The sequence below is a fragment of the Homarus americanus genome, unplaced genomic scaffold (assembly GCF_018991925.1).
Source record: "Homarus americanus isolate GMGI-L3 unplaced genomic scaffold, GMGI_Hamer_2.0 scaffold16894, whole genome shotgun sequence".
Classification (NCBI taxonomy): Eukaryota; Metazoa; Arthropoda; class Malacostraca; order Decapoda; family Nephropidae; genus Homarus; species Homarus americanus.
In genome coordinates, this window is record NW_024746541.1 from 6,144,942 (window position 1) to 6,168,277 (window position 23,336).

At 42.9% G+C, this 23,336-nt stretch overlaps 1 protein-coding gene across 1 annotated transcript in view; it reads left to right on the top strand.

Annotated features, from left to right (window-relative positions):
• The window catches only part of LOC121879365 (histone-lysine N-methyltransferase 2D-like), a gene marked incomplete in the record, with an annotated part of 241,215 nt that overhangs the window by 140,940 nt on the left and 76,939 nt on the right, over positions 1–23,336 (top strand). Inside the window, 2 exon segments of the mRNA XM_042385969.1 lie at positions 4,030–4,032; positions 9,645–9,821. Coding sequence (XP_042241903.1) covers positions 4,030–4,032; positions 9,645–9,821 — 180 coding nt within the window.

The window sequence follows — 23,336 nt, forward strand, 5'->3', positions numbered from 1 at the left end:
TCACGGGAACGAGACTCAGAACTCACTTACCCTGAGTCGTGTGGCGCAGGTGTGTTGTTTTGGCTCACTTGGGGTCAATATTGCTTCAGTCTGGGAAGGAGTGAACTTTTGACATCTGGTGTAGAATCAACTATGTCACCCTCCCTCTTTCTTCACCAATCCTTCCCTCCCTGCCCCCCGCCCCCCCTCCACACCGCCCTTCAATTTTGATAATTAATTTCATAATTTTCTGTGTCTAAGTTTTGGTTAAAATATTAGTGTAGGTCGTCCTCGACGTGTAGATTGAGGATCCGTGGCCAAAAAGATGGAATTCCGATATTCAAGTGTCGTCCAAGTAATTAGCACAAATATCAAAATTTCACCATTTCGTCCACAGATCCTGATTCAACGACCTCACGGTCACCTGGTCAGTTAAGTGTTATTCATTAACAGATATATAAAGCCTGCCGCTCATAGCCTTGTTCTCCGGCCAGTACACGTCTCGGCTCTCTCTCTCTCCCAGTCCCTACCTATATTTCCATCGCCTCTTCTCTGTTCCACCTATCCCTCTATCACTCTCCCTCCCACACCACACCACTCTCCCTCCCACACCACACTAGGATAATCGTAGTTAATAACACCATAAACCACTTTAGTTAACAAGTGATAATAATAACATCATCATCCAAAGGTTCACTATATACTCAAGGTTTAAGGCCCGTCCACACGATCGAGCAGTGCCCGGCGGGCACGCGCTAAATGCCCGTTATCGGGCAAAATTGGAAGGCAAACCAGCGGATTGCACGTGCCTGTCGTTGAGCGAAATCATGGTCCGCCTGCCTGGTGGTTTGCTGCCGGATATGGAACGACGACTCTGCCAGACAATCGATAAAACCGGTAAACTGAGATTCCTATAATATTGTCATTAGAATTCAGCATTACACAAGCCTGCAATACAAGCCACGTGTTATTATTGGAACCTCAGGTGACTGTCAAAAGCAGCTCATCACTACGCCACCGCTGACCTCGGGGGTCGGGGTCCTCAAGTCGGTGAGGTGTGAACAGAGATACTGACAGAATGTAAGCTAGCACTTTGTAAAACCTGAGTTAAGTACTGCAAATGTGATACGTATATGTTCCCCGCTCGGTACAGATGTCCAGTGTATAACCAAATAAGCTTACGCAATGTACATTATTGGTGTGACAATAAACGGGAGATTGTTTATGTATTATGTAATGAGGACATTCGTGTGTGTTCTTCGTTCCTGCCGCTCTCCTCACTCTAGTTCCATAGCTTCCTGTCTATGCATATCATAATTCTAACATTATTCAATGAATTTTTATGTACTACAAATCTCACCTGCAAGTAATCTTCATTGAATACTTCATACATGGCTTGACAAGTTGCAGGTATTATGGGAGACAAATTTTGTTTTGATATCCTCGTTCTATACTGAAGTGACGTGTAGGTGCGCCCAGTTGAGAGATATATGAGCGTTGCCTCTAGACGAGCCTCTGCAGATATACTCTCCCTCATATTGGTATCCTGTTTTTTTATATATGGTTCCACTTTCGCTAGGAGTTTGTAAAAGGTGTTGGGGTCCATTCTCATGTAATTGGTGAAGTCTTGCTCATGTCCATCTTGCAGTTCACGTAAGATCGTGGCATGACTTCCTAATACTTTTCTTCGACCTAACCACACTTTTTTCACCATTCCCTTTTCTGCATTTGGTTCTTCTCTTTGCACATAGCAGCAATTATTATAGTACACAACGCTATTCGCTTTAACTGTCCGGCGATTATTCCTGCGACACACCATGGTGATCGTACCGCACCCGCCACTGTCGACCACCTACTAGCTACCGGCGCCCGACTATGACTGCCGCCAACCACCCCCGTGTGTACAACAACACTCAGACCGGGCACTGCTCGATCGTGTGGACGGGGCTTTACACTCACCGCTGTGGTCATATTTCGGCAGTGTTGAGATCGTCACTACTGTAGGACCTCGACGCGATGATGAAGGTCCTGACGTCATGAGGTACTTTACCTGTGTTAATGATCCTTACAACAAACTCTATCTTGCAATACAGTATTAATTAACCATCGCTTATAATATTTCAGAGATGATTTTTGGGGTTAAACTGGATGATAAGAGCAGCTAAACAGGGAGAGTATATCACTGGATCACGCGCACCCACAGTGATTTACTTGCATAATACAAAATATTTATTTAAAGGTTAAATAAAAGATCAACGAACAAACCATCTTTATTATCAGTCATACGTCTTGTCTCGTCTTGCATTAAATAAGCGTTTTCGTCGCACCTGAAGCCCACGTGAAGGTCCACACCTGTGTGTGTTACTGACGTGACCGGCTCAGGCGCCCCTAGATGTGCTCCTGTACATGTATGTGTGTACACACACAATTATATATATATATATATATATATATATATATATATATATATATATATATATATATATATATATATATATATATATATATATTATATATATATATATATATATATATATATATATATATATATATATATATATATATATATCTTGATAAAATCACACGGGAAAAAGGAAACAACGGAGCACCTTAGTTTTCGTCTTTATTCAAGACGTTTCCCTTTTCCCGTGTAATTTTATCAAGATTTATCTTATCCACATTTTCATTGTGGATCTACATGAAATATATATATATATATATATATATATATATATATATATATATATATATATATATATATATATATATATATATATATATATATATATATATATATATATATATATATATATATATGAGACGATTATTGCCGAGTAGCGATAAGTTTTATGTACTTCTATATTTTTGGAAACTTCTGATAGGTCATAAACGATCATATTGATCATACCTATAAATGAAAAGTTTCATACAAAACCTAAGCTAACCTAACCTAACCTAACCTAACATAACTTAACCTACTTTAGGTATAATTTTGCTATATTATGGCAGTAAACAAAGCCTTAAATGAAACAGAGCAAGTTTTACCATACGAGTAAATATTTAATTTCCATTGAGGTATAGCGATAAGAACCAAAAAGTTATCCATTTTCGGCATTTGTTATGAAAAATAGGAATAATTGGGAAATAGTGAAAACTTCTATTTATTCATTTATTTGAAGTTTCTGACTTAAAATAGACTAATAATACGTAAATAACCATAATAGTTATAAATGGATGGCGTCTCACATATCCTAACCTCAGGTAACTTAAAGCCTAACTAACCTAACTTACCAAGGTATAATAATTTTGTTTATCTTAGAAAAAAATACGTCTTAAATCAAACAGGGAATTTGCTACATAAAAAGAAAAGTTTCTCTAATTGGCACTAACGACAGATACATTTTAAAGAATAATCGGTGATTATCCTAATATATATATATATATATATATATATATATATATATATATATATATATATATATATATATATATATATATATATATATATATATATATATATATATATATATATATATATATATATATACTTTAGTTTGAGTGCGAATGTTTTCGTATATAGATACTTATATTTGAACAACTTGTGGTTGAGAAATGTGAAGCGTTCTTTCAGTTATGTCTTGCTTGTTGTCCTGATGTCAGTGGTTGTCAGCACAAGCTCTCTGTGATGCCTCTTCCCCCTCTCTCCGTCCTCGCACATTCCTCACTCTTCTCGTGAGCTCCAGAGTAGAATCCTCAAGACTTAGAGTATATCACTTACGTCACATCTTCCTGCGTCATGATTGATTACGTTGCGCTGCACTAACAGTCGACCTGTGATATTACTGTACCTTATCAAGGTACTTATAGAGTAGGTGAGGCACAGTGGTCGACTCATTGGTGGAGCTCAAGTGATCATTAAGTGCTGCAGAGTGGTTGTTCATTCGTAAAATATCCTCACTGACTTCTTAGTCTATCAATTTGTTACTATGTTTTCCTTGTATACCCAACTGTATATAATTTCCTTGCAAACCTCTGTCTTTTCATTTACAGTTCGTAAGTACCCATCAGCAAACCTCTTAGCTTTCCTGTTCTTTTCTCATCGTAAGTATGAAACCAATGTACATCAGGTAATGTTATTGATGGAAATTGTGTGTTGACAAAAAACATGGGTTGATTGGTCTTCAGTGTAACTCTTTCAGATTCACATGGTCGCGTGTCTTGAGCCTAAGTTGCTTTAAAAAGTCTTATCTTGTTTGTCAGTATTTCATAATAATGTCATTATAGCCCCCCACAGCTTACATTCATCTCAAAAGGTCGTCATCATAAAAGAGAACCCTGAAATAGATGTCGTTCCTGTTGTGACCTCCATAATAATAATAATAATAATAATAATAATAATAATAATAATAATAATAATAATAATAATAATAATAATAATAATAATAATAATAATAATAATCCAAAGGAGTATACGAATGTGTTTAGACAAAAGTCACCAATTAGGTCTCACTTCGTCTGTGTTGCGTTTCTCCAGCCGTGTTAAGTGATACTTGGTAGGCCTCATTATCACAAAGTTTCAAAGATTACGCTCCAGCTTCTTTCCCTGACTTTATTAGCGGCAGCCGTTGAACAATATGAACATATTTCAACGTAATTAAACTTTAAAATTTATACAACGAATCCACCACATTACCATAAACCAGTCTTTACTGTGAACTGAAATAAATGGAAATCATCCAATATTTTATCATAATGGAGAGATCATGTGTTCAATTGTATATAGTAGGGAGGAAACGTTTACAACAAGCAGCAGGGAGCAAGATAGCAAAAGGTCGGAGAGGAGAGTTGATCACCTGATCTTACAGTGACGTTGTCAGCTGCTGTACGCTTACCTGTAATGAGATAAAGCCCATCACTTGACATCAGATTTGCTGGTCCTGAAGGTGCAATGGTGTTGATTATAAGAAGGATCTCATCCATATAGTGATCGTACTAATATAACAATATGAATCAGAGACTTTACTTTAAAACTGTTGAGCATTAGTAGAAAAATTACCAAGTTTAAACAAATCTTATCTCAACTGTATAGAGTGGAGTTGACTAAACTCTCACCAGGGTGACACAGACGGTAAATTCCTGACATGAGCCGAACCGTCATCATCAATGTCTAACAATAAACATATTAAGCAAGCTAGTTTTATTAAAAAAAAACAGAAACCGTCCACTGGACAGTAACTAACGCACATAACTCCTCCAACCACCGTCCAGTAGACAGTAACTGACGCACAAACTGTAACTCCTCCGACCACCGTCTAGTGGACAGTAACTGACACACATAACTCCTCCGACCACCGTCCAGTGGACAATAACTGACACATATAACGCCTCCGACCACCGTCCAGTGGACAGTAACTGACACACATAACTCCTCCGACCACCGTCTAGTGGACAGTAACTGACACACATAACTCCTCCGACCACCGTCCAGTGGACAGTAACTGACACACATAACTCCTCCGACCACCGTCCAGTGGACAATAACTGACACATATAACGCCTCCGACCACCGTCCAGTGGACAGTAACTGACACACATAACTCCTCCGACCACCGTCTGAGTGGACAGTAACTGACACACATAACTCCTCCGACCACCGTCCAGTGGACAGTGACTGACACACATAACTCCTCCGACCACCGTCCAGTGGACAGTAACTGACACACATAACTCCTCCGACCACCGTCCAGTGGACAGTGACTGACACACATAACTCCTCCGACCACCGTCCAGTGGACAGTAACTGACACACATAACTCCTCCGACCACCGTCCAGTGGACAGTAACTGACACACATAACTCCTCCGACCACCGTCCAGTGGACAGTGACTGACACGCGCTCCTCAACCACCGTCCTGGTGGACAGTAACTTTAACACACCATAACTCCTCCGACCACCGTCAGTGGACCCAATAACTGACACATATAACGCCTCCGACCACCGTCTAGTGGTTGATGACTGACACACTTAACTCTCCGACCGCAAATCTAGTGGACAGTAACTGACACACTTAACTCCTCCGACCACCGTCCAGTGGACGTAACTGACACGCATATAACTCTCCTCCGACCACCGTCTAGTGGACAGTGACTGACACACATAACTCCTCCGACCACCGTCCAGTGGACAATAACTGACACATATAACGCCTCCGACCACCGTCTAGTGGACAGTAACTGACACACATAACTCCTCCGACCACCGTCCAGTGGACAGTGACTGACACATATAACTCCTCCGACCACCGTCTAGTGGACAGTGACTGACACATATAACTCCTCCAACCACCGTCCAGTGGACAATAACTGACACACATAACTCCTCCGACCACCGTCCAGTGGACAGTGACTGACACATATAACTCCTCCGACCACCGTCTAGTGGACAGTGACTGACACATATAACTCCTCCGACCACCGTCTGGTGGACGGTGACGGCACACATGCTCCTCCGACCACCGTCCGGTGGACAATAACTGACACACATAACTCCTCCGACCACCGTCCAGTGGACAGTGACAGACACATATAACTCCGACCACCGTCCTGGTGGACAGTATTTGACACACATAGCTCCTCGACCACCGTCAGTGGACAATAACTTGTTACACATAACTCCTCGACCACCGTCCAGTGAAAAGTAACTGACACACATAACTCCTCCGACCACCGTCCAGTGGACATTGACTGACACACATAGCTCCTCCGACCGTCAGTGGACAATAACTGACACTACACGCTCCTCCGACCACCGTCGAAGTGGACATTGACTGACACACACATAACTCCTCCGACCACCTCCGGTGGACCCGGTGACTGACACACATAACTCCTCCGACCACCGTCCAGTGGACAGTGACCTTACGGCACACATAACTCCTCTGACCACCATCCGGTGGACGGTAACTGACACATAGCTCCTCCGACCACCGTCCGGTGGACGGTGACTGACACACATAACTCACTCTGGCCACCATCAGTGGACGGTAACTGACACACACTTAACTCCACTCCTGACCACCATCCAGTGGACGGTAACTGACACATAACTCCTCGACCACCGTCCAGTGGACGGTGACTGACACACACATAACTCCCTCCGACCACCCGTCCAGTGGACAGTAACCCCAGCACACATAACTCCTCCGACCACCGTCAGTGGACGGTGACTGACACACATAACTCCTCCGACCACCGTCCAGTGGACAGTGACTGACACACATAACTCCTCCGACCACCGTCCAGTGGACAGTGACTGACACACATAACTCCTCTGACCACCATCCAGTGGACAGTAACTGACACACATAACTCCTCCGACCACCGTCCAGTGGACAGTGACTGACACACATAACTCCTCTGACCACCATCCAGTGGACAGTAACTGACACACATAACTCCTCTGACCACCATCCAGTGGACAGTAACTGACACACATAACTCCTCCGACCACCGTCCAGTGGACAGTGACTGACACACATAACTCCTCCGACCACCGTCCAGTGAACAGTGACTGACACACATAACTCCTCCGACCACCGTCCAGTGGACAGTGACTGACACACATAACTCCTCCGACCACCGTCTAGTGGACAGTGACTGACACACATAACTCCTCCGACCACCGTCCAGTGGACAGTGACTGCCACACATAACTCCTCCGACCACCGTCCAGTGGACAGTGACTGACACACATAACTCCTCCGACCACCGTCCAGTGAACAGTGACTGACACACATAACTCCTCCGACCACCGTCCAATGAACAGTGACTGACACACATAACTCCTCCGACCACCTTCCAGTGGACAGTGACTGACACACATAACTCCTCCGACCACCGTCCAGTGGACAGTGACTGACACACATAACTCCTCCGACCACTGTCCAGTGGAATGTAACTGCCGCACATAACTCCTCCGACCACCGTCCAGTGAACAGTGACTGACACACATAACTCCTCCAACCACCGTCCAGTGGACAGTGACTGACACACATAACGACCACCAAAGCAACAATGACACACCAGGTGAAGTATGTCCATAATTTACGGCTTTCGAGAATAACATATTTATTCCAATTTCGTAAGTACACATGAGTAACAGAGAACTTGTTTCCATCAATTATTACCCCTGTAATTTACTCAGATTATTCAATTGTGAAAAATAATTATCACGTAGTGTATATCTATCACAAGCAGTGTGTGTGTGTGTATGTAAGCGTCCCGAAGCAGCGGAACACAAGACTTGTAAGACTACATATAACCTCTCTCTGAGCTTGAATAAAATCTTGCGAACGCATACTATGAAATCCTTTGAAGTTGAGTATAATAACATCCCGTTATGTAGGCACATAAGAACATGCATTCCCTTACATATGATCTAATATGCCGTTAATCACACTCTTAACATTCTTTACAGGCCGTTCTATTATTTGCTACTACCTTCACACTTTCAGAGATCATAAGTGCTCAGTTTTCTGTTACTTATTAACATATTCAGTGAAAACTATTCGTTGTACAATGGCTACAGTGTGAGAATGTTATCTGTTAATTCTTCATTGTAATTTCAGTTTCTCATTTCGACACTTGTGCACCGTGACAACTAGTTTTTTTCTGTATGAACTTAAATGCATGAACTCTCTAAGAGAACGTAGCATCCTTTGAACTAATGGACCGCCTGCAAACTTGCTTATTGTAGGGAAACTATACATGATTCATTCTATTGTCGCAAGTGCAGAAAAAATAGAAGTTACCTGCAAGTAGAGTAAGCCATACCAGTAAGGTGCCATGCATGTGTTAGTGCTCAGAGGAAAAGTCATCATCAGACACCATGTGCTGTTACAGGATCTAAGGCAACATTTCACACTCTGTTCCACATGAATTTATTGCATTTATTTCAGGCTTTTATATTTGGCTTATGAAATATTTGTTTAGTAAAATATATAATGTTCCCCCAAATCTACACAGAACTAGTAAATTAAAGAGGTACAGAGAAGGTACACTTCAGAAGCTAATACAACGATGAATTTAAGTACAGTAATACTTTTCTGACCGGGTTTTAACTTCGAGGGCTTTATTAGGACACAAATTTAATTCAAATGGCTCATACTGAGCACCGGTTGAGTTTAAACGTGAAGTTCCCTGTTTATCTACAGGTTGGCTCTCTCTTGCCCCTAGTCAACACTGTCTGGATGCTTTTTGTTTCTTGTCAATGATTTACCATATATCAACATGTATGATACAGTAGTACAATATGAAGGATACGGATCAACCTCAATGTCTCTTGGTAGTAGAAACATTAGGTAGTTCATCCCTTTGACATTCACACTAGTTTGTAGAACCACTTTAACTTCTTGGCCCAAACTTGTTTAAAATATCGTCTACTATCAGCTTAATGTAATTAATGTATCTCAGCAGACAACTTTTTTTGTCTTTAGTTGTGATTTGCCGTTAGCTATAAACATATGAACTAATAATTAAACATGTTTTATTATCTATACTGAGATTGTCATGGATTTCCTTCAATAAGTGTTTTAATGTTAAAGTTTATGAGGTAATAATGGTCTCTGGCTGACTGACTGAGCGGTGGACGTTCTGGTCCGGTGCAGGTCACAGATGGCTCGCCAGTCGTCGCTGGACGGAACCGCCACCACCTCCGTCAGGATGGGTTGCTCCCTCGCCATGGCCAGACCCTCTTCCAGCATGACCAACTTAGCCAATATCTCCAAGATGCCCGACATAACGCTGCCTACACGCCCAGGCTCTGCTTTGGGCATCCCAGGTCAGTTAGTGAATAATGTTGCAAATAATTCCTTGCTATGTGAAAAATAATCCTTATCATTTATTATTTTTCTTAATCAAAGAGTGGTTACAGAGTATTTATTGGTAATGAGGCAGAACACTCAACAAAAAAAAACGCAGTCATTTAGATCTGTCCCGCCTACGTAATAAAACAACTGACATTAGGGAAGTTTGTAGTTTTACATATCACAGCAAAGTGTCCAACAAGAACAAGCACCACGAATGTTCATTAGAAGTGAGTCCCACAGAACTGACAGACGGTCCGTTAGAGGCAGTGTGATTACAGCGCACAGAACGGTAAACCTTCAGTATACAAGGAGGCAGTATGGTTAGCATTACACTCGACCACTATCACTCTCCCAGCTTCTAACTTATGTATCTATTCACAGCTGGAAAGGCGCGAACCAACGACCCTTAGTACAGGAGGCGAGTGCTGTATCCACTCAACTACCTCACCCCTAACCTTGATAAATCTTTTATAAATTCATGGGGGGGGGGGTCGGTTGAGTTTTAAGTCTCGTTTGTTCGATTCCTGATCAACCCTAGTCCACCCAGTTGTAAATGGGTACCTAACTCCCCAGATAAGGAAGTGAAAGCGGTGAAGTGCAATGACGGCCTCAATGATTTTTTGCTTCCAAGAGTTAATGTTTAGTGTCACGTATCTACAATGTCCTTTATGGCCTATACGGAGCCTACGGAACCCACTTTCGTAATTATAAGGATTGTATAATATATCATATAACCTTTCATTAGAACTATTATGGCTTAAATCATCTGATCATAATAAACTTATTTAAATCATATTAGAAGTTTTTAATTTAAATTAAAAACATATTTTTCTTTAAAATTATTATAATATGAAACCGAGGTATTTTTTTTTTTAGAAATAGTTGTAAAATGGCTTATAGATCAATTACATCACAGCCACACTCCTTCACCCTTCTTTAACATGGCTCATAGATCAATTACATCACAGCCACACTCCATCACCCTTCTTTAACATGGCTCATAGATCAATTATATCACAACCACACTCCTTCACCCTTCTTTAACATGGCTCATAGATCAATTATATCACAACCACACTCCTTCACCCTTCTTTAACATGGCTCATAGATCAATTACATCAGAACCACACTCCTTCAGCCTTCTTTAACATGGCTCATAGATCAATTACATCACAGCCACACTCCTTCACCCTTCTTTAACATGGCTCATAGATCAATTACATCACAGCCACACTCCATCACCCATCTTTAACATGGATCATAGATCAATTATATCACAACCACACTCCTTCACCCTTCTTTAACATGGATCATAGATCAATTATATCACAACCACACTCCTTCACCCTTCTTTAACATGGCTCATAGATCAATTACATCACAACCACACTCCTTCAGCCTTCTTTACCATGGCTCATAGATCAATTACATCACAGGCACACTCCTTCACTCTTCTTTAACATGGCTCATAGATCAACTACATCACAGCCACACTCCTTCACCCTTCTTTAACATGGCTCATAGATCAACTACATCACAACCACACTCCTTCACCCTTCTTTAACATGGCTCATAGATCAACTACATCACAAACACACTCCTTCACCCTTCAGTAACATGGCTCATAGATCAACTACATCACAACCACACTCCTTCACCCTTCTTTAACATGGCTCATAGATCAACTACATCACAGGCACACTCCTTCATCCATCTTTAACACGGCTCAAAGATCAACTACATCACAGGCACACTCCTTCACCATTCATTAACATAGCTCATAGATCAACTACATCACAGGCACACTCCTTCACCCTTCTTTAACATGACTCATAGATCAACTACATCACAGGCACATTCCTACACTCTTCATTAACATGGCTCATAGATCAACTACATCACAGGCACACTCCTTCACCCTTCTTTAACATGACTCATAGATCAACTACATCACAGGCACATTCCTACACTCTTCATTAACATGGCTCATAGATCAACTACATCACAGGCACATTCCTTCACTCTTCATTAACATGGCTCATAGATCAACTACATCACAGGCACACTCCTTAAACCTTCTTTAACATGGCTCATAGATCAACTACATCACAAGCACAATCCTTTACCCTTCTTTAACATGGCTCATAGATCAACTACATCACAGGCACACTCCTTCACCCTTCATTAACATGGCTCATAGATCAACTACATCACAGGAACACTCCTTCATCCATCTTTAACACGGCTCAAAGATCAACTACATCACAGGCACACTCCTTCACCTTTCATTAACATGGCTCATAGATCAACTACATCACAGGCACACTCCTTCACCCTTCACTAACATGGCTCATAGATCAACTACATCACAGGCACATTCCTTCACCCTTTATTAACATGGCTCATAGAACAACTACATCACAGGCACATTCCTTCTCCCTTCAATAACATGGCTCATAGATCAACTACATCACAGGCACATACCTTCACCCTTAATTAACATGGCTCATAGATCAACTACATCACAGGCACACTCCTTCACCCTTCATTAACATGGCTCATAGATCAACTACATCACAGGCACACTCCTTCACCCTTCATTAACATGGCTCATAGATCAACTACATCACAGGCACACTCCTTCACCCTTCTTTAACATGGCTCATAGATCAACTACATCACAGGCACACACCTTCACCCTTCATTAACATGGCTCATAGATCAACTACATCACAGGCACACTCCTTCACCCTACTTTAACATGGCTCATAGATCAACTACATCACAGGCACACTCCTTCACCCTTCTTTAACATGGCTCATAGATCAACTACATCACAGGCACACTCCTTCACCCTTCTTTAACATAGCTCATACATCAACTACATCACAGGAACACCCCTTCATCCATCTTTAACACGGCTCATAGATCAACAACATAACAGGCACACTCCTTCACCTTTCATTAACATGGCGCATAGATCAACTACATCAGAAGCACACTCCTTCAACCTTCATTAACTTGGCTCATGGATCAACTACATCACAGGCAAACTCCTTCACCCTTCATTAACATGGCTCATAGATCAACTACATCACAGGAACACCCCTTCATCCATCTTTAACACGGCTCAAAGATCAACAACATAACAGGCACACTCCTTCACCTTTCATTAACATGGCTCATAGATCAACTACATCACAGGCACACTCCTTCACCTTTCATTAACATGGCTCATAGATCAACTACATCACAGGCACACTCCTTCACCCTTCTTTAACATGGCTTATAGATCAACTACATCACAGGCACATTCCGTCTCCCTTCAATAACATGGCTCATAGATCAACTACATCACAGGCACACTCCTTCACCCTTCTTTAACATGGCTCATAGATCAACTACATCACAGGCACATTCCTTCACCCTGAATTAACATGGCTCATAGATCAACTACATCACAGGCACACTCCTTCACCCTTCTTTAACATGGCTCATAGATCAACTTCATCACAGGCACATTCCTTCACCCTTCTTTAACATGGCTCATAGATCAACTATATCACAGGCACATTCCTACACTCTTCATTAACATGGCTCATAGATCAACTACATCACAGGCACATTCCTTCACCCTTCTTTAACATGGCTCATAGATCAACTATATCACAGGCACATTCCTACACTCTTCATTAACATGGCTCATAGATCAACTACATCACAGGCACACTCCTTCACCCTTCTTTAACTTGGCTCATGGATCAACTACATCACAGGCAACCTCCTTCACCCTTCATTAACGTGGCTCATAGATCAACTACATCACAGGAACACCCCTTCATCCATCTTTAACACGGCTCAAAGATCAACAACATAACAGGCACACTCCTTCACCTTTCATTAACATGGCTCATAGGTCAACTACATCACAGGCACAGTCCTTCACCTTTCATTAACATGGCTCATAGATCAACTACATCACAGGCACACTCCTTCACCCTTCTTTAACATGGCTTATAGATCAACTACATCACAGGCACATTCCTTCTCCCTTCAATAACATGGCTCATAGATCAACTACATCACAGGCACACTCCTTCACCCTTCATTAACATGGCTCATAGATCAACAACATCACAGGCACACTCCTTCATCCTTCTTTAACATGGCTCATAGATCAACTACATCACAGGCACACTCCTTTACCCTTCATTTACATGGCTCATAGATCAACTACATCACAGGCACATTCCTTCACCCTTCATTAACATGGCTCATAGATCAACTACATCACAGGCACACTACTTCACGTTTCTTTTAACATGGCTCATAGATCAACTTCATCACAGGCACACTCCTTCACCCTTCATTAACATGGCTCATAGATCACTTCATCACAGGCACACTCCTTCGCCCTTCTTTAACATGGCTCAAAGATCAACACATCACAGGCACTCATTCACCCTTCTTTGACATGGCTCATAGATCAACTATCACAGGCACACTCCTTCACCCTTCTTTGACATGGCTCATAGATCAACTACATCACACATGGATCAACTTTCTCCTTCACCCTTCATTAACTTGGCTCATAGATCAACTACATCACAGGCACACTCCTTCACCTTTCATTAACATGGCTCATAGATCAACTACATCACAGGCACACTCCTTCACCCTTCTTTAACATGGCTCATAGATCAACTACATCACAGGCACACTCCTTCACCCTTCATTAACATGGCTCATAGATCAACTACATCACAGGCACACTCTTCAACCATCTTTAACATGGCTCATAGATCAACTACATCACAGGCACACTCTTCACCGTTTATTAACATGGCTCATAGATCAACTACATCAGAGGCACACTGCTTCACCCTTCATTAACATGGCTCATAGATCAACTACATCACAAGCACACTCCTTCACCCTTCTTTAACATGGCTCATAGATCAACTACATCACAGGCACACTCCTTCACCCTTCATTAACATGGCTCATAGATCAACTACATCACAGGCACACTCCTTCACCCTTCATTAACATGGCTCATAGATCAACTACATCACAGGCACACTCTTCACCCTTTATTAACATGGCTCATAGATCAACTACATCACAGGCACACTGCTTCACCCTTCATTAACATGGCTCATAGATCAACTACATCTCAGGCACACTCCTTTATCCATCATTAACATGGCTCATAGATCAACTACATGACAGGCACTCTCCTTCACACTTCATTAACATGGCTCATAGATCAACTACATCACAGGCACACTCCTTCACACTTCATTAACATAGCTCATAGATCAACTACATCACAGGCACACTCCTTTATCCATCATTAACATGGCTCATAGATCAACTACATGACAGGCACTCTCCTTCACACTTCATTAACATGGCTCATAGATCAATTACATGACAGGCACTCTCCTTCACACTTCAATAACATGGCTCATAGATCAACTACATCATAAGCACACTCCTTCACCCTTCATTAACTTGGCTCATAGATCAACTACATCACAGGCACACTCCTTCACCCTTCATTAACATGGCTCATAGATCAACTACATCACAGACACACTCCTTCATCCTTCATTAACATGGCTCATAGATCAACTACGTCACAGGCACACTCCTTCACCCTTCTTTAACATGGCTCAGAGATCAACTACATCACAGGCACACTCCTTCACCCTACTTTAACATGGCTCATAGATCAACTACGTCACAGGCACACTCCTTCACCCTTCTTTGACATGGCTCATAGATCAACTACATCACAGGCACACTCCTTCACCCTACTTTAACATGGCTCATAGATCAACTACATCACAGGCACACTCCTTCACCATTCTTTAACATGGCTCATAGATCAACTACATCACAGACACACTCCTTCACCCTTCATTAACATGGCTCATAGGTCAACTACATCACAGGCACACTCCTTAACCCTTCTTTAACATGGCTCATAGATCAACTACATCACAGGCACATTCATTCACCCTTCATTAACATGGCTCATAGATCAACTACATCACAGGCACACTCCTTCACCCTTCTTTAACATGGCTCATAGATCAACTACATCACAGGCACACTCCTTTACCCTTCATTTACATGGCTCATAGATCAACTACATCACAGGCACATTCCTTCACCCTTCATTAACATGGCTCATAGATCAACTACATCACAGGCACACTACTTCACGTTTCTTTAACATGGCTCATAGATCAACTACATCATAAGCACACTCCTTCACCCTTTATTACCTTGGCTCATAGATCAACTACATCACAGGCACACTCCTTCACCCTTCATTAACATGGCTCATAGATCAACTACATCACAGGCACACTCCTTCACCCTTCTTTAACTTGCCAGCTCATAGATCACTTCACATCACAGAGCACACTCCTTCACCCCTTTTCTTTGACATGGCTCATAGATCCTTCCCTCCTGAGCACACTCCTTCACCTTCATTAACATGGCTCATAGATCAACTTCCTCCCAGGCACACTCCTTCACCCTTCTTTAACATGGCTCATAAATCAACTACATCACAGGCACTCATCACCCTTCTTTGACACCCAGCTCATAGATCAGCAGCACATCACAGGCACACTCCTTTGCCCTTCATTAACATAGCTCATAGTCATACCATCACGAGCACACTCCTTCACCCTTCTTTGACACTTGGCTCATAGATCAACTTCATCACAAACACCTCCTTCACCCTTCTTTAACATGACCCGCAAATCCTTCATCATAAACACCTCCTTCACCCTTCATTAACTTGGCTCATAAAATCCTTCATCTGAGCACACCTCCTTCACCCTTCGTGCTGCCCAGCTCTTAGATCACTTCATCACAGGCACTCCTTCACCCTTCTTGACATAGCTCATAGATCTTCCTTGAAGCACACTCCTTCACCCTTCTTTGACATAGCTCATGAATCCTTCATCACGAGCACACTCCTTCACCCTTCATTAACATGGCTCGCAGATCACTTCACATCACAGGCACACTCCTTCACCCTTCTTTAACGCAGCTCTTAGATCGCTTCATCACAGGCACCTCCTTTGCCCTTCATTTACGCGGCTCGCCAGATCAACTTCATCTGGCACAGTCCTTCACCTTTCGTGTGCTTGGCTCATGAATCCCAACTACATCACAGGCACCTCCTTCACCCTTCTTTAACAGCTTATAGATCACTTCCATCACAGGCACACTCCTTCACCCTTCATTAACGCGGCTCATAGATCACTTCACATCACAGCACACTCCTTCACCCTTCTTTTAACAGCTCCTTAGATCCCTTCCCTCCACAAGCACCTCCCTTTACCCTTCTTTGACATGACTCATAGATCCTTCACATCACAAGCACACTCCTTCACCCTTCATTAACATGGCTCGCCAGATCAACTTCATCACAGAGCACACTCCTTCACCCTTCTTTGACATAGCTCGCAAGATCAACTTCATCCACAGGCACACTCCTTCACCATTCAACTGCTGGCTCATAGATCCTTCATCGCCGCTTTACTCCCTTCACCCTTCATTAACTTGGCTCATAGATCAACTTCACATCACAGGCACACTCCTTCACCCTTCCTATTAACATGGCTCATGAATCACTTCACATCACAGGCACCTCCTTCACCCTTCTTTGACGCGGCTCATAGATCACTTCCACATCACCAGGCACACTCCTTCACCTTCTTTGACATGGCTCATAGATCACTTCACTCCACAGGCACACTCCTTCACCCTTCGTGCTTGGCTCATAGATCCTTCATCACAGGCACACTCCTTCACCTTTCGTGCTTGTAGCTCGCAAATCCCAACTACATCCACAGGCTGCTCCTTCACCCTTCTTCTTCCTTGGCTCATAGATCGCTTCGCTCACAGGCACACTCCTTCACCTTCATTAACATGTCATAGATCAACTACATCACAGGCACACTCATGACCATCTTTAACATGGCTCATAGATCACTTCATCACAGGCACACTCTTCACCGTTTATTAACATGGCTCATAGATCCTTCATCAGAGCACACTGCTTCTTCCTTCATTAACATGGCTCATAGATCCTTCATCACAAAGCACACTCCTTTGCCCTTCTTTAACATGGCTCATAGATCAACTTCATCACAGGCACTCCTTCACCCTTCGTTAACATGGCTCATAGATCAACTTCATCACAGGCACACTCCTTCACCTACATTAACATGGCTCATAGATCGCTTACATCACAGAGCACACTCTTCACCGCGCTTTTTTAACATGGCTCATAGATCGCTACATCACAAGCACATTGCTTCACCCTTCATTAACATGGCTCATAGATCAACTTCCATGTCAGGCACACTCCTTTATCCATCATTAACATGGCTCATAGATCAACTTCTACATGACAGGCACTCTCCTTCACACTTCATTAACATGGCTCATAGATCCAACTTCATCACAGGCTTTTACTCCTTCACTTCATTAACATGGCTCATGAATCCTTCCATCACAGGCACACTCCTTTATCCATCATTAACGGCTCATAAGATCAGCTACATGACAGGCACTCTCCTTACACTTCATTAACGGCTCACAGATCGCTTCCATGACAGGCACTCTCCTTCACACTTCATTAACGCAAGCTCATAGATGGAGTACATCATAGCCACCTCCTTCACCCTTCATTAACTTGGCTCATAGATCAACTTCCACATCACAGGCACACTCCTTCACCCTTCTTCTTGGCTCATAGATCCAACTACATCTGTTTTACTCCTTCTACCTTTCATTAACATGGCTCATAGATCCTTCATCACCCATTTTACTACTTCACGTTTCTTTTAACACTTGCTCATAGATCCTTCATCACAGGCACACTCCTTCACCCTTCATTAACATGGCTCATAGATCAACTACATCTGAGGCACCTCCTTCACCTTCTTTAACATGGCTCATAGATCAACAACATCACAGGCACACTCCTTCACCCTTCTTTGACATGGCTCCTTGAATCGCTTCATCACAGGCACACTCTTCACCTTCTTTAACATGGCTCATGAATCAACTACATCACAGGCACACTCCTTCACCCTTCATTAACATGGCTCATAGATCAGCTACACCTGGTTGCTCCTTCACCCATCTTTGGCTTGGCTCATGAATCCTTTACATCACAGGCACACTCCTTCACCTTTCATTAACATGGCTCATAGATCAACTTCATCCTTAAGCACACTCCTTCACCCGCTTCATTAACTTGGCTCATAGATCAACTTCATCACAGGCACACCTCCTTCACCTTCATTAACATAACTCATGAATCCAGCTTCCATCACCGAGCTTTGCTCCTTCACCCTTCTTTGACATGGCTCATAGATCCATTCCATCTACCCAGGCACATCTTCACCCTTCTTTGACATAGCTCATAGATCAACTTCCACATCTGGGCACACTCCTTCACCCTTCAAGTAACTTGGCTCATAGATCAACTTCATCACAGGCACCTCTTAGCTTTCGTTAACATGGCTCATAGATCAGCAACGCTTCATCCACCAGGCACCCTCCTTCACCCTTCTTTAAGCATGGCTCAGAATCACTTCATCACAGGCACACTCCTTCAACCTTCGTGTGGCTCATAGATAAGCACCATCACATTTTACTCTTCACCTTTATTAACACCAGCTCCTTAGATCTGCTTCATCACGAGCACACTGCTTCACCCTTCATTAACATGGCTCGCCAGATCAACTTCCATCACCAGGCACACTCCTTTATCCATCATTAACATGGCTCGTAGATCCTTCACGCCGACAGACGCTTCTTCGCTTCGTGCTGGCTCGCAAACGCTTCATCCTGAGCACACTCCTTCACCTTCTTCATTAACGCAACCCAGTCAACTTCATCCACAGGCACACTCTTCACCCCTTTGCTGCCAAGCTCATACATCTACTACATCACGAGCATTCATGCCTTCATTAACATGGCTCATAGATCAACTACATCACAGGCACACTACTTCACGTTTCTTTAACATGGCTCATAGATCAACTACATCACAGGCACACTCCTTCACCCTTCATTAACATGGCTCATAGATCAACTACATCACATGCACACTCCTTCACGCTTCATTAACATGGCTCATAGATCAACTACATCACAGGCACACTCCTTCACCCTTCTTTAACATGGCTCATAGATCAAATACATCACAGGCACACTCCTTCACCCTTCTTTAACATGGCTCATAGATCAACTACATCACAGGCACACTCCTTCACCCTTCATTAACATGGCTCATAGATCAACTACATCACAGGCACACTCCTTCACCCTACTTTAACATGGCTCATACATCAACTACATCACAGAAACACCCCTTCATCCATCTTTAACACGGCTCATAGATCAAGAACATAACAGGCACACTCCTTCACCTTTCATTAACATGGCTCATAGATCAACTACATCACAGGCACACTCCTTCACCCTTCATTAACTTGGCTCATGGATCAACTACATCACAGGCAACCTCCTTCACCCTTCATTAACATGGCTCATAGATCAACTACATCACAGGAACACCCCTTCATCCATCTTTAAAACGGCTCAAAGATCAACAACATCACAGGCACACTCCTTCACCTTTCATTAACATGGCTCATAGATCAACTACATCACAGGCACAGTCCTTCACCTTTCATTAACATGGCTCATAGATCAACTACATCACAGGCACACTCCTTCACCCTTCTTTAACATGGCTCATAGATCAACTATATCACAGGCACATTCCTACACTCTTCATTAACATGGCTCATAGATCAACTACATCACAGGCACACTCCTTCACCCTTCTTTAACTTGGCTCATGGATCAACTACATCACAGGCAACCTCCTTCACCCTTCATTAACGTGGCTCATAGATCAACTACATCACAGGAACACCCCTTCATCCATCTTTAACACGGCTCAAAGATCAACAACATAACAGGCACACTCCTTCACCTTTCATTAACATGGCTCATAGGTCAACTACATCACAGGCACAGTCCTTCACCTTTCATTAACATGGCTCATAGATCAACTACATCACAGGCACACTCCTTCACCCTTCTTTAACATGGCTTATAGATCAACTACATCACAGGCACATTCCTTCTCCCTTCAATAACATGGCTCATAGATCAACTACATCACAGGCACACTCCTTCACCCTTCATTAACATGGCTCATAGATCAACAACATCACAGGCACACTCCTTCATCCTTCTTTAACATGGCTCATAGATCAACTACATCACAGGCACACTCCTTTACCCTTCATTTACATGGCTCATAGATCAACTACATCACAGGCACATTCCTTCACCCTTCATTAACATGGCTCATAGATCAACTACATCACAGGAACACCCCTTCATCCATCTTTAACACGGCTCAAAGATCAACAACATCACAGGTACACTCCTTCACCTTTCATTAACATGGCTCATAGATCAACTACATCACAGGCACACTCCTTCACCCTTCATTAACATGGCTCATAGATCAACTACATCACAGGCACATTCCTTCACCTTTCATTAACATGGCTCATAGATCAACTACATCACAGGCACACTCCTTCACCCTTCATTAACATGGCTCATAGATCAACTACATCACAGGAACACCCCTTCATCCATCTTTAACACGGCTCAAAGATCAACAACATCACAGGTACACTCCTTCACCTTTCATTAACATGGCTCATAGATCAACTACATCACAGGCACACTCCTTCACCCTTCATTAACATGGCTCATAGATCAACTACATCACAGGCACATTCCTTCACCTTTCATTAACATGGCTCATAGATCAACTTCATCACAGGCACACTCCTTCACCCTTTGACATAGCTCATAGATCAACTACATCACCAGGCACACTCCTTCCTTCTACATTAACAGATCAACTTCGTATCACAAGCGCTCCTTCACCTTCTTTAACATGTCATGGATCAACTACATCACCTTGCCCTTCACCTTCATTAACGCGAAATAATGAGTCAACTACATCACAGGCACACTCCTTCACCTTCGTTAACATGGCTCATAGATCAACTTCATCACAGGCCACCTCTTCACCCTTTAATGTTTGGCTCATAAGATCCTTCATCCACAGGCACACTGCTTCACCTTCATTAACATGGCTCATAGATCGCGCTACATCGCAGGCACACTCCTTTATCCATCGTGCTGCTCCTTAGATCGCTTCCGCAACAGGCACTCTCTTCCACTTCATTAACATGGCTCATAGATCAACTACACTCCACAGAAGCACACTCCTTCACACTTCATTAACATGGCTCATAGATCTAACTTCATCGCATTTGCTCTCCTTTATCCATCATTAGCACTGGCTCATAGATCAACTGCAGCAGGCACTCTCCTTCACTTCATTAACATGGCTTCGCCAGATCGCTTCACCGACCAGGCACTCTCCTTCACCTTCAATAACATGGCTCGCCAGATCCAGCTTCATCACAGGCACTCCTTCACCCTTCGTTAACATAATATGGTCAACTTCCATCACAGACACACTCCTTCATCCCAGCCTACGTGCTTGGCTCGCAGATCAACTTCGTCACCAAGCACTCCTTCACCTTCTTTAACATGGCTCCTTAGATCCTTCCATCACAGGCACTGCTCTTCCACCCTACTTCCAACTTGCCTTGGCTCATGAATCAGCTTCACATCACAGGCACCTCCTTCACCATTCTTTAACACAGCTCATAAGATCCTTTACATCACCAGACACCTCCTTCACCCTTCTAACATGGCTCTGGGTCAACTACATCACAGGCACACTCCTTAACCCTTCTTTAACATGGCTCATAGATCAACTACATCACAGGCACATTCATTCACCCTTCATTAACATGGCTCATAGATCAACTTCCATCACAGGCACCTCCGTCACCCTTCTTTAACATGGCTCATAGATCAACTTCATCATCCACAGGTACCTCCTTTACCCTTCATTTACATGGTATGATCAACTACATCACAGGCACGGAACCTTCGCCTTCATTAACGCAGGCTCGTAGTCAGCTTCCATCACAGGCACACTACTTCGTTTCTTTAACATGGCTCTGAATCCCAACTACATCATAAGCACACCTCCTTCACCGCTTTATTGCCCTTGGCTCATAGATCCAACTACATCTGACACCTCCTTCACCCTTCATGCCCTTGGCTCATAGATCACTTCCACATCCCACAGAGCCTCCTTCACCCTTCTTTGACATGGCTCATGAATCCTTCATCTACAGAGCACACTCCTTCACCCTTCTTTGACATGGCTCATGAATCCACTTGCTTCATGGGCACTCATGCCCTTTCATTAACATGGCTGAATCCTTCATCTGACTTTTGTTGCCTTCACCCTTCATTAACATGGCTCAT